This window comes from Podarcis gaigeae, assembly GCF_964106915.1.
Source record: "Podarcis gaigeae genome assembly, chromosome: 11".
Lineage (NCBI taxonomy): Eukaryota > Metazoa > Chordata > Lepidosauria > Squamata > Lacertidae > Podarcis > Podarcis gaigeae.
The window spans coordinates 62,150,335-62,174,841 of NC_139687.1; the positions used below are offsets into that span (position 1 = coordinate 62,150,335).

At 47.7% G+C, this 24,507-nt stretch overlaps 1 protein-coding gene across 2 annotated transcripts in view; it reads right to left on the reverse strand.

The window, feature by feature from the left end:
* Positions 1-49: 49 nt before the first annotated feature.
* FAM219A (family with sequence similarity 219 member A) overlaps positions 50-24,507 on the reverse strand; it is a 66,103-nt gene continuing 41,645 nt past the window's right edge. The window contains exons 3-6 of one of the 2 annotated variants that reach the window (XM_083702985.1): positions 4,365-4,467; positions 2,918-2,998; positions 2,057-2,111; positions 50-353 (exon numbers count right to left, since the gene is read on the reverse strand). In XM_083702985.1, coding sequence (XP_083559111.1) covers positions 198-353; positions 2,057-2,111; positions 2,918-2,998; positions 4,365-4,467 — 395 coding nt within the window. In that variant the 3' untranslated portion in view covers positions 50-197. Of the gene's footprint in view, positions 357-2,056; positions 2,112-2,917; positions 2,999-4,364; positions 4,468-24,507 lie in introns of both variants that reach the window. The other variant, XM_083702984.1, reaches the window with a different exon arrangement.

The following is a 24,507-nucleotide window of genomic DNA, read 5'->3' on the forward strand; positions in this document are numbered from 1 at the left end:
GGTTCACTTACTGTAGTTTTAAAATAAAAATGAGAAGAGGATCATAAAATGAATAATATATATATATATTATTTTTTGGTTTCTCCTGGCTCCATGAACACAAAGAGGTGCACGTCCTACCATAGGAGGAAGCAATGGCTGTTAAGTTTTACAGTTATAGTGGAAAGCACTGATCAACCCTTGCCAGGCTTCCCTCATTACTGGATGTGGCAGGCAGTGGAGGAGGTGGCTTGACAGCACATGCAAGTGGGGTTGACCGACTTCGGAGGGATGAGGTCGAGGTCCTCGTCATCTGGGATCTCATCTAACCGGTAGCCATCCTTTAGCAGCTGGATGTTCAAGTCCTGGTTGATCTGCTGCAGACAAAGAGTCAACGAGTCAAGGAACTGACAGTCCAACATCATCTCCCATACCCAACATGGCTGAACGGCAATGGCCTGGTCCATTTTGAAAGAGACAAGTGCTAAGAGGGAAGCCACAGCTCTGCACAAGGTGTGAAGTTCAATTCACAGCTTCTCCAATTCGCAGAAGGAAATCCTTCTGCTGGAGGGCCTAGAAAGTAACCAGGTGAGGTTGAAATTACTGGTGCAAAGATCTTTCCCAGCCCTGCTACCAGAGAACCAAATGGATATGGAACATGACTTACTGATGTCCCTTCACATGTCAAAGAAAGAAACAACTTTCTGACTTTTAGAAGACATCTGAAAGCAGCTCTGTTTGGGGAAGTTTTTAATGTTTGATGTTTTATGGTGTTTTTACTGTTCTTCTGGGAGCCACCCAAAGTGGCTGGGGAAACCCAGCCAGATGGGTGGGGTCTAAGTAACAAAATTATTATCATCATTACAGGCCTCCTAACTTACTTTTACTTGAAATTTAAGCATGGTTGCCAAAGTTTCATTGACAGTTACTCATTTTTATTACCAACTCTGCTTTGGGATTGTGTGTGTAATCCAACTAACATGCCCCAATAGCACAAGGATTTTCACTTATGCGGTGGGACACCCTCACCCCCAGCATGCACCCTGAGTCTTCCTCAGAACTGCTCCAGAGGCTTGGAGGAATCCCTAGAGCAGATTTAGCGGGCATGTGATGGTGGAATTCCCATTTGCAAGCGGAAAACATTGAGCTGATGTGTCATTTGTCTACTTTGGATACAAGAGTACAAGACATAGGACGCACCAGATGGTAAGACACACCTAGTTTTGGGGGGAGGAATAGAAGAAAAAAAATATTCTGAATCCCAGAAGCCAGAACAGCAAGAGGGATCTGGCTTCTGGGATAGCCTCTTGCTGTTCAGGCTTCTGGGATAGCCGCTGAAGCCTCTCCCGGGCAGCAGGATTAAGGCTCCCCCTGCCCAGAAGAGGCTGCAGGTGGCTAAGCTGCCCTCTGTCTCTTCCCCCCACCTCCCGCAAAAGCCAGCCAAGAGCCGTGCGCTCTTTAAAGGGAGCACGGCTCTTGCAGGCTTTTCTACAAGGTGGGAGAAGGATAGCCTGTTAGTGATGGCTGCTCCCTTTAAAGAGTGTGCGGAGCTGTTCTGGCTTCTGGGATAGCCTGCAAAGCCTCCGCAGGGCAGCGGGGTGCCTTCATCCCGCTGCCCTGCGGAGGCTTTGCGCAGCTAAGCCAGAAGCTAGAACAGCGAGAGGGAGCGCTGTGCAGTGCCTGCATTCGCTCCATAAAACGCACACACATTTCCCCTTACTTTGTAGGAGGGAAAAAAGTGTGTCTTTTAGAGCGAAAAATACGGTAGTCTGACAATAACATTTTTGCTAACACCTGAGATTTGAATGAGCTACATAGGGGTTCTATCCCATCAAGGTGTTGGGCCTTAGGCTTCTTTCACTTCTGTGATAAAAGTCTATAAAAGGTCTTCTCAGGCCACTCTCTGGATTTGGGCTGCAGAAATACAGGGACGATTGGTTGCTTCAGCGAAAGAAAACCACCACTAAGGGATACTGCCTTTGTAAAAACAGCAGTCAGAAATTTGCGTCCCTTCGGGAAAGAGGAAAATATTTCCAAATCTTACTAAGGGGCATGAATTGAAGGCACAGGAACTCACCTCAGCTGAAGAATATCCCGAGGAGGAATATCTGGACATGTCAAAGTCGTCATCACTGCAGAGGAAGAAAAAGCGCAATGAGGAAAGAGGACTCAGTGAGTGAGAGGGACCCTCCAGAGCTCACTGGCCACACCACTCTTGTTCACAGAGTGAACGTGAAGGCAGATTTGCAGGATCCACCAACAGCAGCACCTGCTTCCAAGAGGGATCACCCAGATGCCTCCAGGGAGCACTCAAGCAAGGCATGCCAGGTGATGCCATTCTTCTCTTGTTGTTCCTCACCCCTGACACTCATTCAGAAGGTACACTGTGCCTGAGTCTAGGAGTGGCTACTGGCAGGCCTCCCCCAGAAATTTGGGCACCTCCAGAGGACCTGTTTATTGAGCATTCCTCCAGAGCTACTTGCACAACGCTCATGTGGAAATTAGATTACAACCTGGTTTTTAATGACCACCCCCATTTCTTTTGCAGGGAAATTATACAACAATGAGCATGCATCCCGATTTACTTATGGGGTCTCCCCATTAATCATTCCTTCATTCCACACTGTTCAATGCATTTTGACTTCACTTTGCTATCCGCAAGAAGTCAGGCTCTTTTTGCAAATGGATTTGTTGTGTTAGGGAGACAAGCATTTTAACCCACTTAAACTGGATTTAATTTCCCAATAGGCAACTGAATCCCTCCTGTGAAATACAGACAATAAATAAAATTCCATGTTTTAGCTCTGGAGACTGAGAAACTTTGCCATGCTGGCCGGGCAAATTTGATTTGATCACAGTGGTATGTAAAATAGGAAAAGGTTCTCGGGAGATTTCCAAGGGAACAACTGTATTTTACTGCAATCATCTGAATCTATACCTGTCTGTGTCCAGTGCTACCAATGGCTTTTCATCAGGACTCTGGTCTAGTGAGGAATAGCCTTTATTGGGAACAACCAGCCTGAAATTAAAAAGAAAACATTATACATGTCACCATGTAAACATTGAAAGCAGAAGTTAAGCAAGGAGCAAAGGTGTGTGAAGCTGTTCCTTTAGTTTCAGAATATCAGAGGACCTAGTATGGCAGGATGTGGAGATTAGGTAGAAGCGGCTGAGAGAAATGGTAGCAATCTGGTTCTAGGGATGCTGTAAAAGGAAGCATGAAACATCTGGCAAATATGGTCAGCTCTAGTGAACCCAGATACCTTACAGAATACAGGGGAGACTGGTGTGAGTAGTACATAGCCCCCTATTTCCAACTACAATCTGAGTAACCCTCAAGGCATCAAGATTAGACTACTGTAATCTGGTACTCTCTTAGGTTTGGAAGCTGAATATTTGACGAACTGCCTCCTCTATGAACCTGACTGATAAGATCTTCATTTGCTCCCCACTTATGGAATGTTTTCTCCAGAAGGCTCGCCTACTGGAGCCTTCCAGGATTTATTTATTCCATAAAATTTATATACCACTTGACTGTAAAAAAAAACCAAACACCTTTAAAGCAGTTTACAAAAAGAATAATGTATCACATCAATATTTTTCTTAATAGCTAGACGTTTAAAACTAGTTAACTCCAATGGTGTTATCTGTTCATTTTATTTTTAAACATAGTATTTTAGTACTGTTTGGTTTTCTGAATTCTAAGCTGTCTTAGAATTTTGTAAGAAACAAAACAAAAAACAAACTACCACAAAGGAGCTTCCATGACTGAAGAAGATGCTCCCACTTCAAAATTCTTCCCAAACCTTCACATTGTTGTAAACACTTTGGAACAAAAATAGCACCTCAAAAAATGTATTATGGCATTAGCATTCATGGACTATAATCCACGTCGTCAGGTACACCAAGTTGTTGCCCACAGTGTGTGTGTGTGTGTGTGTGTGTGTGTGTGTCTTCTCCCTCCCCCCCCCCTCATAAAAACACAGTTGTGGGGTGTGTAAACAGTGGGGTCAAATGGCAATGAAATGCAATATCTGACATTCAGTGACAATCACAACAGCATAATTGGAATTAACATTGCCCTTAAATTGCTAAATTAATTTGACCTTTGTAGTGGAACAGGCTTGTAGCTCTTACCTATACTGGGGAAAAGCTACACAATTGATCTCTTTCCCAGGCAGACACAATTATATCAGCAGGTGCTGATTTACCTCTTAACTCAAGCAGAACTATGGAGTCGTTTAACCCATTTTCTAAGCTAGTGGCTATTGACAAAACTCTACTCCCAAAAGAGTTCTGCATGAACAAAAGGACATGCCTACCCAAACTGAAGTCCACTGGTATGGTTTACAAATTAAGCACTTGAATATTGTGAAGTGGTCTACCTTGTTCGTGCCATCACATTGTTCTTCTTGGGCTGTTGGTTAACTGGGCTCCCCATGTTTCCATTTTTCAGGGACCCCTTACGAGCCAGCTCCCTCTGTTTCTCTGCAGAAGGAAGGCAGACATTAACATCCAAGTTAGCGGGCTGCTTCTCCTTTGACGCTGATTAATTATAGCAAGGTTAGCCACAGACTATCAATCCCGTTCTCTGAAAATCATCCTACCACTTCCACATTCTTGGTGGGCAAGGAAACAAAGGATGCTTGCAATCTCAAAGGAAAGGGGTCTTATGATTTTTGTTGCTTGGATGTGGGCTCCAGTGTGACCAAACGAAAGCTTTGCTTTGACACGCAGAACAGAAATGGTGCATTTCACTATTTGCGAAATACAGTAAACCCGCAACTTATGCACATTTAATGTGTGTTCATTCAGCATTACATGGGTGGAATATATATATATATATATATATATATATATATATATATGCAGGTTTTGGTGTCCTCGGGTGTCTTCCCGTGTAAAAGTAACTTTTACACGGGAAGACACCCGAGGACACCAAAACCTGCATTCCTGTACCCGTGAAAATCTACGAAAGCAAATATATATATATATATATATATATATAAACTTAGAAGGGGGGCGGAAAGGAACTGGGGACTTTGGCAACCCTGCCTGCCATTGAACCCAAAGAGTTTTGAATCGACATGATTCTGGCTTTAGGCATAAGTTCCGGGACATAACCTCCATGTAAGTTACGGGCTTACTTTAATAATTCCAAGGATCATTTCAGAGGTGGTAGGATACATTTCATAACCTTCATGAGAGGTTAGCCATGCACTGCTGGTCCTGGGCTGGAGGAAAATACCTGAAATTGATTTTACTTACCCCACACGTTGTTGCCGTCTATAGCAGGGGTGGCCAACTTCCAAGAGACTGTGATCTACTCACAGAATTAAAAACTGGCAGTGATCTACCCCTGTTTTTTAGGGGTTCAGGTCAAAGTTGCTGAGCTTTTTTTACGGAGGGAAAAAGCCACCTTTTATTTATTGGGGGTTAAGGTCACAGTTGAGGTTTTTTTAGAGAAGGGGGAAGATGAAGTTGCAAGTTGCTTTGCTTATTTTAGGGAGCGGGAATGCCACATTTTAAAAGTATTTTGGGGAGAAAGAGAAACAGCAACAAAAGGATCGCTGGGGGGAAAAACAGCCTCGGTTTGTAAACTCCATATTCCATTCTCCAACAATGGAGTGCGGGGCCAGAAGGGGACCAGGGATCGACCACGATCAACAAAAACATCGCAGGAATCTACCAGTAGATCGCAATCAACCTGTTGGACATCCCTGGTCTATAGCAACAGGAACATAAAAATTGCTTAGGAGGTACCTGCACATTTTGCCCTATACCTTACTTTCTAGGAGGGCTAGAGACTTACTTTAAAAAAAAGGTCAGGGACACCTGCCAAACAGCACTACTTCTACTGGTGTTGGTTGCTTTAGTGTATTATATTAATCTGTATTTGTGAGCTACATTATAATAAAAATACTTGAAAAGAGAAATAATTGTAAGGTCTCTATCTATCAAGGCTGTTTCCGTGTCGGTCTCAAGGAAGTGTTGTCACATGCAACACATCCGACGCAGAGTTAACACACCTTACAAAAGCAACATGGATTCTTAGGTAATTTTCACACAATAGCACATCATTTCATTTGACTGACAGCTCAACACACAGCATTGTAAAGTTTTGCTCCAAACAAATGCGACATATGAAGAATTTGTAAGTGCCATGCAAGCAGATGAAAACAGAATGGTAAACCAAAAGACCCCTTCATGGATCACTGCCTTGCCGTGGCGAAGGGGCTTGAAGAACTCAGAGAAGCTATGAACTATGCCGAGCAGGGCACCCAAGATGAACAGGTCATAGTGGAGAGTTTTGACCAAACGTGATCCACCTGGAGGAGGAACCGGCAAGCCACTCCAGTATCCCTGCCAAGAAAACTCCATGGACAAAGACAACAGGCATATAAAAGATATGACGCTGGAAGATGAGCCCCTCAGGTCGGAAGGCGTCCAACATGCTACTGGGGAAGAGCGGAGGGCAAGTACAAGTAGATCCAGAGCTGATGAAGCGGCTGGGCCAAAGCCGAAAGGACGCTCAGTTGCGGATATGCCTGGAAGCGAAAGGAAAGTCCAATGCTGTAAAGAAAAATATTGCATAGGAACCTGGAATGTAAGAACCATGAACCTGGGTAAGTTGGAGGTGGTCAAAAATGAGATGGCAAGAATAAATATTGACATCCTGGGCATCAGTGAACTAAAATGGACGGGAATGGGTGAATTCAGTTCGGATGACCATCATATCTACTACTGTGGGCAAGAAACCCATAAAAGAAATGGAGTGGCCCTCATAGTCAACAAAAGAGTGGCGAAAGCTGTACTGGGATGCAATCTCAAAAATGATAGAATGATCTCGATACGAATCCAAGGCAGACCTTTTAACATCACAGTAATCCAAGTTTATGCACCAACTACTTGTGCTGAAGAAACTGAAATTGACCAATTCTATGAAGACTTACAAGACCTTATAGAAGTGACACCAAAGAAGGATGTTCTTCTCATTATAGGGGATTGGAATGCTAAAGTAGGGAGTCAAGAGATAAAAGGAACAACTGGCAAGTTTGGCCTTGGAGATCAAAACGAAGCAGGGCAAAGGCTAATAGAGTTCTGTCAAGAGAACAAGCTGGTCATCACAAACACGCTTTTCCAACAACACAAGAGACGACTCTACACATGGACATCACCAGATGGGCAGCATCGAAATCAGACTGATTATATTCTCTGCAGCCAAAGATGGAGAAGCTCTATACAGTCAGCAAAAACAAGACCTGGAGCTGACTGTGGCTCAGATCATCAGCTTCTTATAGCAAAATTCAAGCTTAAACTGAAGAAAGTAGGAAAAACCACTGGGCCGGTAAGATACAATCTAAGTCAAATCCCTTATGAATACACAGTGGAAGTGAGGAACAGGTTTAAGGATTTAGATTTGGTGGACAGAATGCCTGAAGAACTATGGATGGAGGCTCGTAACATTATACAGGAGGCAGCAACGAAAACCATCCCAATGAAAAGGAAATGCAAGAAAGCAAAGTGGCTGTCCAATGAGGCCTTACAAATAGCGGGGGAGAGAAGGCAAGCAAAATGCGAGGGAGATGGTGAAAGATACAGGAAATTGAATGCAGATTTCCAAAGAATAGCAAGGAGAGACAAGAAGACCTTCTTAAACGAGCAATGCAAAGAAATAGAGGAAAGCAATAGAATGGGAAGAACCAGAGATCTGTTCAAGAAAATTGGAGATATGAAAGGAACATTTCGTACAAAGATTTCCACAATAAAGGACAAAAGTGGAAAGGACCTAACAGAAGCAGAAGACATCAAGAAGAGGTGGCAAGAATACACAGAGGAATTATACCAGAAAGAAATGGATGTCTCGTATACCCCAGGTAGTGTGGTTGCTGACCTTGAGCCAGACATCCTGGAAAGTGAAGTCAAATGGGCCTTAGAAAGCACTGCAAATAACAAGGCCAGTGGAAGTGATGGCATTCCAGCTGAACTATTTAAAATTTTAAAAGATGATGCTGTTAAGGTGCTACACTCAATATGCCAGTAAGTTTGGAAAACTCAGCAGTGGCCAGAGGATTGGAGAAGATCAGTCTACATCCCAATCCCAAAGAAGGGCAGTGCCAAAGAATGCTCCAACTACCGCACAATTGCACTCATTTCACACGCTAGCAAGGTTATGCTTCAAATTCTACAAGGAAGGCTCAAGCAGTATGTGGACCGAGAACTCCCAGAAGTGCAAGCTGGATTTAGAAGAGGCAGAGGAACCAGAGACCAAATTGCAAACATGCGCTGGATTATGGAGAAAGCTAGAGAGTTCCAGAAAGACATCTACTTCTGCTTCATTGACTATGCAAAAGCTTTTGACTGTGTCGACCACGGCAAACTATGGCAAGTTCTTAAAGAAATGGGAGTGCCAGATCACCTCATCTGTCTCCTGAGAAATCTCTATGTGGGACAAGAAGCTACAGTTAGAACTGGATATGGAACAACTGATTGGTTCAAAATTGGGAAAGGAGTACGACAAGGCTGTATTTTGTCTCCCTGCTTATTTAACTTATATGCAGAATTCATCATGCGAAAGGCTGGGCTGGATGAATCCCTAGCCGGAATTAAGATTGCCGGAAGAAATATCAACAACCTCAGATATGCAGATGACACAACCTTGATGGCAGAAAGTGAGGAGGAATTAAAGAACCTTTTAATGAGGGTGAAAGAGGAGAGCGCAAAATATGGTCTGAAGCTCAACATCAAAAAAACGAAGATCATGGCCACTGGTCCCATCACCTCCTGGCAAATAGAAGGGGAAGAAATGGAGGTAGTGAGAGATTTTACTTTCTTGGGCTCAATGATCACTGCAGATGGTGACAGCAGCCACGAAATTAAAAGACGCCTGCTTCTTGGGAGAAGGGCAATGACAGGCCTAGACAGCATCTTGAGAAGTAGAGACATCACCTTGCCAACAAAGGTTCGTATAGTTAAAGCTATGGTTTTCCCAGTAGTGATGTATGGAAGTGAGAGCTGGACCATAAAGAAGGCTGATCGCCGAAGAATTGATGCTTTTGAATTATGGTGCTGGAGGAGACTCTTGAGAGTCCCATGGACTGCAAGAAGATCAAACCTCTCCATACTGAAAGAAATCAACCCTGAGTGCTCACTGGAAGGACAGATTGTGAAGCTGAGGCTCCAGTATTTTGGCCACCTCATGAGAAGAGAAGACTCCCTGGAGAAGACCCTGATGTTGGGAAAGATGGAGGGCACAAGGAGAAGGGGACGGCAGAGGACGAGATGGTTGGATAATGTTTTCGAGGTTACCAGCATGAGTTTGAGCAAACTGCGGGAGGCAGTGGAGGACAGAGGTGCCTGGCGTTCTCTGGTCCATGGGGTCACGAAGAGTCGGACACGACTAAACGACTAAACAACAACAACAACAACAAAACCAAAAGAGAGGGTTGGTTTGAGACACACAGAGAGAAAGCATCCTGTTCTCACAGTTCTGCGTGGCTTGTTAATAAGGAGGTGAAAGGAAGGGCAATGCAAGGCCTTTAGGGAATTACAAAGCCTTGCGCTTGTCTGCAATTCAACATCAGGAAAAGGACGGCAAAAGGCCACGGTTGTTTCCTGACCTGCTACGCTCTTTTGTTGGCAGCTTAAAGCCTTTCACTCAGAGGAGAAGCACAGCATTTAGTTTTTTTAGCATGATGCAGGATGCAGGAGGGTCAGCCCTGCGAGAAGAGTACCCTTCATTATGCCCTGCCATAAAAGGGATGGCAGTCAGTGAAGTAAAGTGATTTGTGTTGGCAAGAACTGCATCCCAATTGTGCTGCCAGTCATGCCTGTACCCCCTACCCCGGTTACATACTATGAGAGACAGTTTCCCCTTCTAGCTGAAGCAAGAGCAACCATGATGATGAGGCAGCTTGCCAGACTTAATTCCTCACGGGTCTACGTACCGACTAAGTTCAGAGCAACTTACTTGACTTATTTTTATTTAGGAAATGCTTTAATCGCTTCCTACAAAGCTATATTATATTATTTGCTTTACATTCAAATGAATATCAGTGTACAAAACAGAACTCAAATGCAATACAATATGTAGCCAAACAAAAAACTAATAATGCTATACTATTCAACCACAACTGAACACCCATCCACATCCCTCCATTCAGAATCCCAGCCAGTCACTTTGCCTAACAAAGACTAAATGGAAATAAATTTCAAATGGAAGCCATCTTCTACCTCATCTCCCGCCTGGAGCAGAACATTTGCTCCCTCCCTGCCTCACACCCAGGAGGCAGCAGGGTGTGTGTCTGAGCTCTGCACAGATAAGAAAGTTATCTCATCAATATAGCTCAGCCTGGTTATAAGATTATCAGACCAACAATTATATGCCTTCCAAAGGAAAACAAATAGCAAACATAGCAGGGAAGGGGAAATTGGATTAAAAAACAACTACCACCTCACATGTTGTTTGGCCTGGTACTATGCCCATCATTATGACAATGGGGGGGGGAGTGCATGCACTGTGCCAAAACTCACTTCAACAGCCCCTTCCTAAGTCATCCAGTGTTGGGGGATAGGGGGACAGCAGGCTTTGCCCTTCCTATTGCAGTGGCTCCTAGATGACGGTTTCCTCTTTCCCATAGGTGAGGAGGACCATCTGTTGCTTAAAAAGGTAAAGGTACCCCTGCCTGTACGGGCCAGTCGTGTCCGACTCTAGGGTTGTGCGCCCATCTCACTTAAGAGGCTGGGGGCCAGCGCTGTCCGAAGACACTTCCGGGTCACGTGGCCAGCGTGACAAGCTGCATCTGGCAAGCCAGCACAGCACACGGAAACGCCGTTTACCTTCCCACTAGTAAGTGGTCCCTATTTATCTACTTGCACCCGGGGGTGCTTTCAAACTGCTAGGTTGGCAGGCGCTGGGACCGAGCAGCGGGAGCGCACCCCGCTGCGGGGATTCGAACCGCTGACCTGAAGATCGGCAAGTCCTAGGCGTTGAGGTTTTACCCACAACGCCACCCGTGTCCCATCTGTTGCTTAGGGATACTTAAAACTGGCATTTACACAAAACCAAGTCTCGCTCTCATCTGCATAGCGCCACCCTAAACCCAAAACCAGGCCTGCTCTCATTTGCATAATTCCATCCTAAACTCAAAACCAAGCCTGCTCTCATCTGCATAAAGGTAAAGGGACCCCTAACCATTAGGTCCAGTCGGGACCGACTCTGGGGTTGCGTCGCTCATCTCGCTTTACTGGCTGAGGGAGCCGGCGTACAGCTTCCGGGTCATGTGGCCAGCAGGACTAAGCAACTTCTGGCGAACCAGGGCAGTGCATGGAAATGCCATTTCCCTTCCCACCAGAGCGGTACCTATTTATCTACTTGCACTTTGACATGCTTTCAAACTGCTAGGTTGGCAGGAGCAGGGACCGAGCAACGGGAGCTCACCCTGTCGCGGGGATTCGAACCACCAACCTTCTGATTGGCAAGTCCTAGGCTCTGTGGTTTAACCCACAGTGCCACCCATGTCCCTCATCTGCATAGCCTCACCCTAAACTCAAAACCAAGCCTGCTCTCATCTGCATAAGGTAAAGGTACCCCTGCCCGTACGGGCCAGTCGTGTCCGACTCTAGGGTTGCGCACTCATCTCACTTACGAGGCCAGGAGCCAGCGCTGTCCGAAGACACTTCCAGGTCACGTGGCCAGCGTGACGAAGCTGCAGCTGGCGAGCCAGCACCATCGCCGCACACATAAACGCCGTTTACCTTCCCGCTATAAAGCGGTACCTATTTATCTACTTGCCCTTAAGGGTGCTTTCAAACTGCATAGCCCCACCCTAAACTCAAAACCAAAGCCTCATCTGCATAGCCCCACCCTAAACTCAAAACCAAACCTGCTCTCATCTGCATAGCCCCACCCTAAACTCAAAACCAGGCCTGCTCTCGTTTGCATAGCCCCACCCTAAACTCTGTTCTGGACACACTGGCATGATAGGACAGGACTGAGCCAACTAAGAATGACTCCTGCTCAGTCCCTTGTGTGGAGCACAGCATTACTACAACTGACTAAGTAACGGGTGTGTGACTGCACAAGTCAAGTTTGGGATGGAGGGAGTATTGTTTTTGTTTGTTACGAGGCTGTGTATTTTTTTCTGATCCCAGGTGAAGGGCAGTATAGAATTTTAATAAATAAATAAAAGCACATGGGACCCAACATACAGCTGCTCTTTCTTGCCTAACAGCACAGAATTCTTAATGTTTCCCAACCTGCTTCTCCAAAGACACACTCAAGGCAGCACTCTGCCAACTGACTGATGATGCTGTTGTGATGTGTAGCTGTTCTTATTGCTATGAGCTGCTTTGAGAATCATTTGGGGGGGGGGGGAGACAAATGAAGGGATGGGGATGAGGATGAGCTGCTTGCAGATCTTGAAGAGTCTGCTGTTGCATTCTGCTCCACCCCTCAATTAGCTAGGATCAAATGGGGGAATATTTTCCTTTTCAGGATAGCCTATCCTAAAAAGTTGGAGACTGCAGCAGCAAAGTCACTTTCTGAAAAAGCCAATAAGGTTAAGTTTCCCAAGAAGAAATTAAAAAACTCTATTTGTGCACATCAGAGCAATCAGATCAATAGATTGGTATTTAGGGAAATTATGTTGTTCCATTTTTCTTCAAGGTTCTTATTGCTTTTAATCACTTCAGTTAACCTGCTGAAAGAAGCCAATTCTAAACAGCACCCATGAGGCTTCTTACTTTCTCTCCAAAACAATTAAGAGTTCCTAAAAGGGGTTAAAGCTGTTTATCAAGCTACACCACGCTCTTGATCTAGCAGTTTTAAAAAATCGATTTGGACACAACACTTTGGTCTCAGCATCTTCATTTCTACTCTGAATAAAGAGAGTCAACGCTTCTTTTATTCTCAGCATCAAAACAAGCATATCAAAAACAGAACTTTGAAAATGACATTTCTAAAGCCTATGTTGATAGATCACGGTTACAATTCAAAGAAAGTTTTGTGTTTAGACTGATGAGCCTTAAGCATTAATAGTTCTCTCCAAATTGTTCCCAGTGTATATAAAAGCAGGTTCTCAGCAGTGAAATGGCTACAAAACCCATCACTCAATGCCTCACCCCTTGCCCAGGCTCTCTTTAATTATATCCACAAATGCCTTACAAGCATGACTAAACGATATCCTGAATCTGCCAAGACCTCCATGGATGCAGCTTTTATCCCTGCCTGAGACAGCAGACACAGCCCTTGTGTGCTTATTTAAAGGGCACATGATGTCAAGAAAAGGGCACATGATGTCCCAGTTCAGAGAACATGTCCCACACTCAACCACTGTAGGCTGCTGACATCATGGCTCTGATTTCACAGGAGCAAAAAGATGCACTGCCCTTTTGACAAATGCCCTCTGGAAAACAGGGGAGAAGCTCTTGGAGGAGACAGGAGGATACCAGTTTGAGACTTCTCTTGATTTGTATGTGCTGAGTCTCCTGTGGGGAAAGGGGAAGTCGAGTGGGACACCACCAAGCTGCTCCAGCAACTCTCTTTGCTTTTTCCAGCAGCGAGTGGTGAAGCAGCAGAGCAGGCCTAATCACCAGTCCCGTTGGGTTCCAGCTTGAGCACAGCTCTGCCCCGTCACACAAAAAGAAAGAGTCCTGCCTCTCTGTTCTCTGGAAGGCAGTGCCAAATTAAAGGGGCAACTGCAGTCATGCCACTGGCTCACCTGTAGCAGGTTCTAAGAAAGAGATTGTGTCAGGCAGGCTACATCCTTAAAGGATCAGCTCTATCACGGGCACCCCTTCACCAGCTCCCCCTCCTGCCCAACTGCAGTAATACTATTATTATTATTATTATTATTATTATTATTATTATTATTATTATTATTATTTATACCCTACCCATCTGGCTGGGCTTCCCCAGTCACTCTGGGCAGCTTTCAACAAAATATTAAAATACAGTAATCCATCAAACATTAAAAGCTTCCCTAAACAGTACTGAGTTTTGTGTGCATGCGTCTATTCGTACTGCAATAGAACCTTGGTGCTGTTCTTATATTAGGGGAAGGCTATCCCATTTACAAGCGATGAGACTGTGTCCTCAATTGTAAGCACCCAGTGAGTCTGCTGGCCATTAACATCCCTCTTCTTGGCTTGGTGGCTGGTGGCAGGTGGCCACACGACATGATGCCATCTCATCTTTTGAGATCCCAGGAAAGACGTTACTCTCTCTTCTTTTGTTAGATGCACAGAGCGGTTTATGAATCATTTATTCCAAAAGTATTGCAAGAACGTGACTCTAATTACATCCACTTCGATCAAAATGGACACAATTAGCATAACAATATTGACAGGCATGCTGGGACACTTGGTCTTGTGCCCAACTTGATAGGAAGATGATTCTCCACAGAGAAGCTAGAGGCCGCTGCTGCCGCCACCCTCCTTTTCCCGTCCTAGGTAGATTTGGGGGCCCTAGTGAAGGGGAAGGGGAATGAACATACACAAAGCATTGATCCTTTGCACACTCTTGCTTGTAGCACACATAAAATGATCCAGCCCCCCAGATGATATTTCTGAAGACTTTTCAAAGGCAGCAATCCAACCCAGATATTACCAAAGGACGAATAACAGTGACAAGATCAAAAGCAGCTAGTACATCACAGCTGGTAAAAAGTGCTCTGTGCCACAGACTCCACCGGCATCTGGAACAGAAGCTGGGTCTTGAAGCAGCCATTAGCTCTGAACTTAATCCCGATGGGGGAGTGCAACCCCAACCAGAACACTCCAAATATAATTTACATGATCAGCTAAACCTCCTACCACCAGCGTCTCTGCTTTGTTTCAATTGTATTTATGAACCCTTTTTCAAGGATGTGAAAGAGGGGAATCAGGCAGTAAGCAGCTTACGTTACAGAGTTCCTAGCATGCTCGCAGAAGATATGCTGCAGTTAAACCACACGCCATCAGGAATTAAGTACTGAAATTTCATGTGCTGTTAAAGCACTAGTATGAGGTAGGGATATCCAGTGCATTATTGGGATATATGTCACCCTGTAGGTGCTGTGTGTGGTGAGGATGCCAGAACTCTGTGTCCTATTCTCTTTTCATAGATGGTAATGAAGTCGGAACCCCTAAAAATAAGAGCTTGATGTGAATATGTCCTTGGGTGTCCTTGAGACACTACATGCAAAACTCACACCGATCTTTTTTGGGGAGGGGGTAGCATTTGTAGCAATATGCCCACCAGTCTTTTCTTCACACAATGCAGGCAATCACTCCCAAAGGAATGGGGTAGGGGAGAGGAGAAGGGTGGTGGCGAACACCACAAGTCACCCATTAACAAGAAGCCTGCTCCAGGCCTCCAGAGGTGAAAGACTAGGCATTAATCCAAAAGCTCATTCTCTCAGCCCAGGCTTTTGTAGGAAATGCAATCCAGGATCTAATTTTCAGTTTCACTTTCTAATGAAAGGAAAATGAATGTCAGCCCAGGGGATTCACAAGGGGGTCCTGAGGGAAAAGGCTAGGTTTGCTACGAAAATTAATCTTCTTTAGGGCAGGTGACCTTTTTAAAGAAGTGGAAGTGAAATCTTAACAAGTTTACCTGCTACTGGAGAATCCAAGATTACGGACCAAAATATCACCTTGGAAGAACAATATTCTCTCAGCACTTGGTATAAAATCAAATAACTTAGGCAGCTTTTAAAAAAGAATTAAGACACATTCATGGAGCATAAGGTTATCGATGACTACTAGTCATGACAGCTTTATGTTGCCTCTTGGATCAGAAGATGCACTTGAATGCCAGTCACTGAGGAACATGAACAGGAGGGGGCTATTAAGCTCCTGTCCTGCTTGTGGCCTTTCCCATTTGGGTAGCTGTTTTGCTACTGTGAGAATAGGATGCTGGAGTAGATGGGTCTCTGGTTGGATCCAGAAGGGCACTTCTTATGCCATTAACTACCATTTCAAACAGTATCATGTAGAAAACTATAGGATCACAAGAACTCTCGATATGTTATTTAAGAAACAGTGAACAAAATTATTGCTTCCCCCATTAATATTGCTAAGAAATTAATTTTTGTTTGTTCATGTACATATCACATTTTACAAGAAGTGGCAGCTATTTGTGGAATAACTTATTAGGCAGGAATTATAGTCCTCTTCAGGCTTTACCTGAACATGGTTACAATCACTTTTCAGACCTCACCTTTCAATGCAAGAAGATCTAAAGCAGAGCAGAGGGTGAGGGAAGCATTGGGACAGAGATTGCATGTGTGAATCTTCCCACTTTAAGCTCACATGTGTTCACCCTGTCATGCCTGGAGGGGGCTTATTACACATAAGGAAATGAAATATTGCTCATGATCAACCAGCATGTTCATATCTGGGGTGGTGTTAAAATCTAAAGAAAAAGCTAGCTCGGTCAGGTAGCAAAGGTGAATCTGAACCAGAGACTTCCCAGGTTCAAATTCATCATTCCACCCCACTACCTCTTGTTAATAGCACAAGATTTCCATATAAAATAAAACAGAGGGTTTGAACTGCGGATACTTCAAAGTCTCCCTGGCTGCTCACCTGCATAACCCAATAGCATCCAAACCAAACCAGTAAGAGCCCATTGCCAATCCCTGTTGGATCAGACTAAATGCCTTTATACTCCAGCATCCTGTTCTCACAGAGGCCAACTAAATGCATTTGAGAAGTCCACAGGTAGGGTCTGAATGCAACAGCGCGCCCTGCCTCCTTGTGCTTCCTAGCAACTAGTATTCAGACACATACAGCCTCTGACGGTGGTGTTGGTACGCAGCCATTATGGCCATGCCGCTCACAACTAGGATAGCAGAACTGATTAGCCAGCGGCACTGAGAATGTGAGAGGGAAGATGGAGAAAACAGAGGAGAGGGAGAGAAAGAGAAGACAGGAAGGGGCATGTCAAGCTGTTCAGGGAGGTTGCAAATGAGTTGGAAGAGGCTGCATCACAACGTTAGAGCATACATACTGAATGCAAAAGGTCTCAATTTCAACCCCCAGCATCTCCAAGGAGGGCAAGGAAAGAAGCTACTGTTAATCAGTACAGACAATACTGTGCAATGGACCTCTGGTCTGACCCTGACCACGGGCTTCATGGATTTTTCAATGGGAGCTGATTACGGTCACCTGAAACTTGTTCCTATAGAACGGCAGTGCTCATGGCCCAGCTGCTGCAAACAGTAGGATAACAAGAGCAAGCCCTCCCAGGGCTATTGGAAGAGTGAGCAAGATAAGCTTGCCGTATTCCTGCCGATCATTTATTATGAATGCACCTGTGTGCCACCTTCTCCTTTCCATTAAGGAACATTCAAGATGACTAACTATGTTTCCATTAAAGTGACAAACACAATAGAAAAAACCCAGACTGAAGCTTAGTGCCAGTGTCATAAGGAAGGGAGAACACCATTACCGGTCCCACAATGCAACTCCACAGGAGCAGTTATCTCTTAACAATGCTCTGGGCAGGAAAAGGAACATTTATCACCCAGGAAAAGTGTGCATGCTATACGGCAACACTTTTTCACACAAGGAGTAGCATTTAAACACTATGATGATGGTGCTTGTGGGTCCACAAGAGCTGAGGCCTCCTCAGAAAGCCAGGCTCTCCCACAACCTCCCTTGGGTCAGGAAGGATTTGCTGTCTAAGGATTTGCTGGAGATGCAGGAGAGTTAAAAGGCCTAAACTACGTCACATGAAGGCTGGACTGTGCACCACAGTGCAAGAACAAAAGACAACAGCATAAAGCACAAGCTCGCAGGTGCCTGGGTTTTAGTATGAGCTCACGCCCGCTCACACAGACATCTCACTTAAGCTGCTGTATTTTGAGATTTTCTGTGAGTCACTCTGTGAACCATTCACTGTGGAATATAAATTAAAGCAACAGGAGAGCATTCTGGTGACCTAAGGTCAGGGGTGGGTGACCTTAAGCTCAAGGGTCCAATGTGGCCCTCCAGGTCTCCCTATATGGCCCTTGGAGCTTTTGTCAAGCCACATTGTATAATAGGGATGCAATGGAGGCAGAAAGGTTGGCTTTGTTGCCTTGCTTGGGAATATTTGGTAGCTTGTCATGAAGGTAAGGAGATACCAAGGAAATTGACTGTTGGATTGAGGGTGGGGAGAAGAGGAGCTCCGAGGACAGAACGTTCCCGTCTCTTTCTGACAGTACAATTAAACACAGGTTGTTTCAGTGGCCTGGTTAATTCACCACAAAAACCACGAAACAATTGGGAATGTGCCACTTGGGTCCCTGCACAGCTCCCCTAGTCTGTGTGGCTCCTGTGTAGCTCAAACAAGCCGTATTATGACATGCCATCTAGGTCCAAATATTTGTTCTTTGTTTACTTCTGGCTTACTCCTTGTGATTTGTTTGGAACAAAAGCAAACCATGGTCCGGGTTCAGTCCGGGGACCTGAGCAGTAAGGGAGAAGCACGTTATCATGATGTGCAATGAAGGCTGGTAGGAACATGTCAGAGGCTTCATATACAAGGGACAAGTTCCTAAGCCTTGTGAAACTTAAGCAATTGTGCCAGGTACATTGCATTCAAGAAATAAAAAACAACAACCCACAGGGACCTCTGGGTATAGGGCGGTTGTCAGGGTTTCAGGGACAGAGAGCGAGGGGGAGGGGTCCCAGGGTGACGAGGAAGAGGACGACGATGACCCGAGGTTGTCAGTGAGTCCGTCAAGTGAATCCGAGGATTCCCAAAAGGGAGCCCCCCTGGTCAGGCCAAGGGGCAGTAGAGAGGGAAGCAGTCAGAAGCAGGGGAACGAAGAGGGAATCCCCAGTGGGGGTTGGAGATCGGGACCGGCCTCTCCGTCGGAACGGAGTGAAGGGGGTGGAGTTACCAGTGTGTCAGAAGGAGCAGAACAGGGAGCAGAGAGGGGAAGGAGTTCGGAGCAGAACGTCCTGCCGGAAGGGGAGGAGTGTAGTACCGAGAGTAGCGTAACGGTCGAAAGGAAGGTCAGAGGCAACGTACGCGCGCCAAGTTCAAATGTGGAGGCGCGCGGAAATGAGGAGAGCCCTGAGGAGGAGCCTGGTCCCAAAGCACGAAGGAGGGGGGAGCAGGCGTCAGAAGACTCAGCCTCGGGGGAGTCCCGAAGGGAGGGAGCACAGGGGGGCAGGAAGACCCTGCGGAAAAGGAAGGAGAGGAAAAGGTGGAGCAGTACAAGCCTCTTAAGCTGGTGCAGGGGCGGGACTGACTCAGAGGGGACTTCAAACATCTAAGGGTAACAGATGCTGAGCCACGGAGCTTGGATGTAACGACAACAATGTTCTTCAATAAAACCTTTTGTATATAACTTGGACTGGATTTTGGTCTCTTGTGAGCTGGGACCTCGGGTGGCTCTGACAGTAAGTCCCCTCCCAAAGAACGCAAATTTTTTTTTTTTTGCAAAGCTCACAAACGGTGACAGCCATGAGTGCGGAGGATCAGCTGACAGCACTGCGAACTACAGTTTCCGAACTCACCGCTGCAGTCCTTGCGTCTCAGAAGAAGCATGACGAAATGGAGAAGCGCTGCCAGGACCTGCAAACAAGGTGGGAGCGTGCAAACAGGGAAGGGTTCCCAGGGTCCAGATCAGAGGGCATTGGACTTGGAAGGCGGGGGGGGCAGCCTAGTCACCCACTTCGATGGGAACCTGAAGCACTACCCCAGTTTCAGAGCAGACGTTTTGTATGCATTACACTTGCTTCGTCATGACTTTAAAGATGAGGAGGAGAAAGTGGGGTTTATTGTTTCTCACTTGCATGGGCCGGCCAGAGACTGCGCAATTTGTGGCGTGAAGATGGCCCTGCCCGCCGCGATTCTGATGAATTCATTAAAGCGATGGATGCCTGCTTCCAGTCAACCGTAGATTTGGATCTTGCACGCAGGGAGATATTTGGACTGCGGCAAGGCAAAGCCACTGTGCGTCAGTACCATTCCAGATTTTTTGCTTTACTGACTGCGTTACGCTGGGAGAAAGACTGCACACCTGTGAGGGATTTGTTCTGGGAGGGTCTCAGCGGTCCCATAAAGGACGAACTTGCCAGGGGAGACAGACCTCAGACCCTGGAGCAGGTGGTGCAGAGGGCTCTGGCGATTGGCATACGTCACGAGGGACGTCCTTGGCACAATGAGGAAGAACGTCAGGTGCGTCCACCAGCGAGGACGTCTTCTTTCATCCCCAGGGAGTTCAGTCAGTCACATCCCTCGCCGCTCGGGAGGCAGGGGGAGGAGCCGATGGAACTTGGTGGTGCTAAGGCTCAAGCAACAGCCAGAGCCCCAGTTTCCGGTGCAGTAAAGGCGAAGCCTCCTAGAGGGACCAGGAAGTGTTACATCTGCGACAGTGCACTGCACATGGCGAAAGAGTGCCCCCAGAGGCTCCAGAAACACACTGCAGCTTTAGCAACGGTAGCTGCAGAAGTGATCCAGGAAGAGGAACCTCAGGGAAACGACAATGCCTGGCTGCAAGCAGAATTGCTGGGGCTCAGCCAGGCGAATCTGTAGAACAGTCCCCAGCGTCTTTGCAACCCACAGACCCTTTACCACCCAAGCCAGCGGTGCAGCTCACCGCAACACTTCAGTTGCCAAATGGGACCACCCTAGAAGTGCCCCTCACGATCGATTCGGGGAGCAATGCCGATTTCGTGGGGATGCAATTCGTCAAGCAGCATCGCATAGCGCTTCTGCCCGCCACAACGCCTCTGAACGTAGTCACAGTGGATGGCAGGAAATTGCTAGGAGGGCAAGTTGTGCAACAGACACCTCCCATGGTGATGCGGATAGGAGATCACCGAGAAGTCATTAGCTTCAATGTCACCCAACTGTCTGACACGCCTATAGTATTAGGCATGAGTTGGCTGGAGAAACACAGTCCTGCTGTAGCGTGGTACCAACGCCAGATCACCTTTTGCTCATCGTACTGTGCTCAAAATTGCATCCAGTCCTGCCAGGAGGAGGGGGCTGAGCACCAGCTGCGACTTGGCATGGTGCAGGCAGTACCTAGCAAGTACGAAGGGTTCCTGGAGGTTTTCTGCGAGAAGGAAGCTGACCAGTTGCCGCCCCACAGACCTTATGATTGTGCCATCGACCTGGTGCCGGGGGCGCAGTTGCCGACTGCAAAACTGTATTCCATGTCTGAGGACGAGATGCAAGAGCTCAGGGAGTTCATAGAGCACAATTTGAAGCGTGGATTCATCCGGGAATAGAAAGCAGTGGGGGGCAGTCCTGTGTTCTTTGTAAAGAAGAGAGACACGCCCCAAAAAAGACTCATTGTGGATTACAGGTTCATAAACAGTATGACCAAGCCCAAGGCCTTCCCCATGCCCAAGATAGATGATCTCCTAGCAACCGTGAGGAAGGGGAAGATCTTCACCAAATTGGATCTGCGTGGAGCGTATAACCTCATACGCATCCGGGAGGGCGATGAGTGGAAAACGGCCATGTTCACGCCTCTGGGCACGTATGAATACAGAGTTGTGCCGTTTGGTCTCCAAAATGGATCTCACGTATTCCAAGCCTTTATGCATCACGTGCTAGCGGGACTCCTCTACAAGAAATGTGTGTGTTTCCTCGACGACATCCTGATCTTTTCGGAGACGGAAGAGGCCCACGAGAGGGACGTAAAGGAAGTCCTGCAAAGACTACGGGAGAACAGGCTCTACGCCAAGTTAGAGAAGTGCCAGTTTGATGTGACGGAGGTGGATTTCCTGGGCTACAAGCTGTCCGACAAGGGGCTCGCCATGGACAGCGTCAAGGTCCGCGCGGTGTTGGACTGGAAGAGCCCACGCAATCGGAAGGAAGTCCAGAGATTCGTCGGCTTCGCCAACTTCTACCGCAAATTCATCAGAGGTTTTGCAAAGGAGACAGCAGCGATCACGGACACTCTGAGTTCCAAGAAGAAGAGGTTCGTGTGGACGGAACAGGCGGAGCGCTCTTTTCGGAAGCTTAAAAGCCTTTTCGCCTCCGAGGAGCAACTGCTGCACGTGAATCCAGGCAGGCCCATGCGAGTGGCGACCGACGCGTCAGACAGGGCGGTTGGAGCTGTACTCCTGCAAGAAGATCCACATGGAAACTGGAGACCCGGTGCCTTTTACTCCCGAAAGCTCAGCAAGGCAGAGCAAAACTACACCATATGGGACAGGGAGCTGTTAGCCATTCACGCAGCTTTCAAAGCGTGGCGACACTTCCTCATAGGAGCCAAGCACACAGTACAGGTCCGCACGGATCACAAGAACCTAGAGTATTGGCGCACGGCGAAGCTCCAAAGCCAGAGACACATGCGCTGGGCGGAATTCTTTGCGGATTTCGACTTTCGGATAGAGTACATCCCAGGAGATTCCAACGTTATAGCCGATGCGCTATCCAGGAAACCGCAATATCTCGATGAAGCGGCGCCAGTAGCAGCCAAGCACATTTTCGCACCGCAGGCGTGGTCGTGCGCTGCCATCGCAGTAGATCTGGACGCGGTGCGACGCGCGTTGCAAGTGGATCAGTTCGCACAGTCCAAAATGGAGGAGTTGCGCAGAGGTGTGCAGAGTGGAGAAGAGTTCCAACTGCGCGACGGACTGCTAACTCGCAAAGGTGCCCTCTACGTGCCAAGCGACGAGCTTCGCGCAAAGGTTCTGCAGCAGTTGCACGACGCCCCCAGTGCTGGCCACTTCGGTAAGGAGAAGACAATAGAACTGGTGGCAAGGGACTTTTGGTGGCCCCGGATGCGCGGAGAGGTAGCGGATTACGTCGCCAGGTGTGACACTTGTCAGAGGTTCAAGCCAGTACACCAGAAGCCAGCGGGGCTGTTGGAACCGCTGGAAACGCCACAGCAACCGTGGGAGAGGGTAGCCCTGGACTTCGTTACTGACCTGCCCAGCTCCAGAGGGAAGACAGCGGTACTGGTGGTTGTGGACCTGTTCACCAAGATGGCGCACTTCATTCCGTGCGCAAAGGTGGCGACGGCGGAGCAGACTGCCAAACTCTTCATTGATCACGTGTTCAAGGTGCATGGGCTGCCGCAGTCCATCCTGTCCGACAGGGGGCGCCAGTTTGTTTCCAATTTTTGGCAGAAGCTTTTAGGTATCCTGAACGTCAAGATCAACCTTACGTCGGCGAGACACCCACAGACCAACGGCCAAGCTGAGAGGGTCAACGCGATCATGCAGCAGTACCTGAGATGTTACGCCAATCAGCGACCCGCAGCTTGGGTGGACTACCTGCCGATGGCAGAGTTTGCCTATAACAACACGAAGCACGCGTCCACGGGGGTGACGCCGTTCTTCGCGAACAACGGTCGGCATCCCAGAACCTTCCCGGGGTTCGGGGCACCGAGAGAGGGGGTGCCGCAAGAAGCCGACCAGTTTGCAGCGGAGCTGCAGGAGGTGCACGAAGAGTTGCGGAGACATTTGGAGCTGGCCAAGCAAGCATATAAGGTGCAGGCAGACAAAAACAGGAGAGCGGGGGAGGAGATCCAGGTGGGGGACTGGGTGTGGTTAGCCGCCCAACCCATGCCAGCCGAGTACTTTGATGACTGGCTCTTTACGCCCACACTCTCAGGCAGTACTTTCCGGGGTTTTTCTTCAGCCGAGGAGAGAACGCCAGAATCTAGCCCGCCCAGGGGATCGTGCTCAGGGGTGGACACAGAAACCTCCTATTGGTGGGACGAGCAACCAGAGGAGGACTGGCGCAGGAAATGGCTGACGGGACCTTGGCCGGCAGCACCAGACGAGGTACCAATGGAAGAGGGAGAAGAGAACACTTTGGGTCAAGAACCCGAATTCGAACACTCATACACCGAACTGCAAGCAGAGGATATGGAGGTACACAACCTGTATCCTGCATCCACCTCCGAAGAGCTGCAGCTCCTACAACCTGCACCCGATGGGCGGGAGGGGGGAAGGGGGGGCTTCGAGGGGGGGATGGATGTCAGGGTTTCAGGGACAGAGAGCGAGGGGGAGGGGTCCCAGGGTGACGAGGAAGAGGACGACGATGACCCGAGGTTGTCAGTGAGTCCGTCAAGTGAATCCGAGGATTTCCAAAAGGGAGCCCCCCTGGTCAGGCCAAGGGGCAGTAGAGAGGGAAGCAGTCAGAAGCAGGGGAACGAAGAGGGAATCCCCAGTGGGGGTTGGAGATCGGGACCGGCCTCTCCGTCGGAACGGAGTGAAGGGGGTGGAGTTACCAGTGTGTCAGAAGGAGCAGAACAGGGAGCAGAGAGGGGAAGGAGTTCGGAGCAGAACGTCCTGCCGGAAGGGGAGGAGTGTAGTACCGAGAGTAGCGTAACGGTCGAAAGGAAGGTCAGAGGCAACGTACGCGCGCCAAGTTCAAATGTGGAGGCGCGCGGAAATGAGGAGAGCCCTGAGGAGGAGCCTGGTCCCAAAGCACGAAGGAGGGGGGAGCAGGCGTCAGAAGACTCAGCCTCGGGGGAGTCCCGAAGGGAGGGAGCACAGGGGGGCAGGAAGACCCTGCGGAAAAGGAAGGAGAGGAAAAGGTGGAGCAGTACAAGCCTCTTAAGCTGGTGCAGGGGCGGG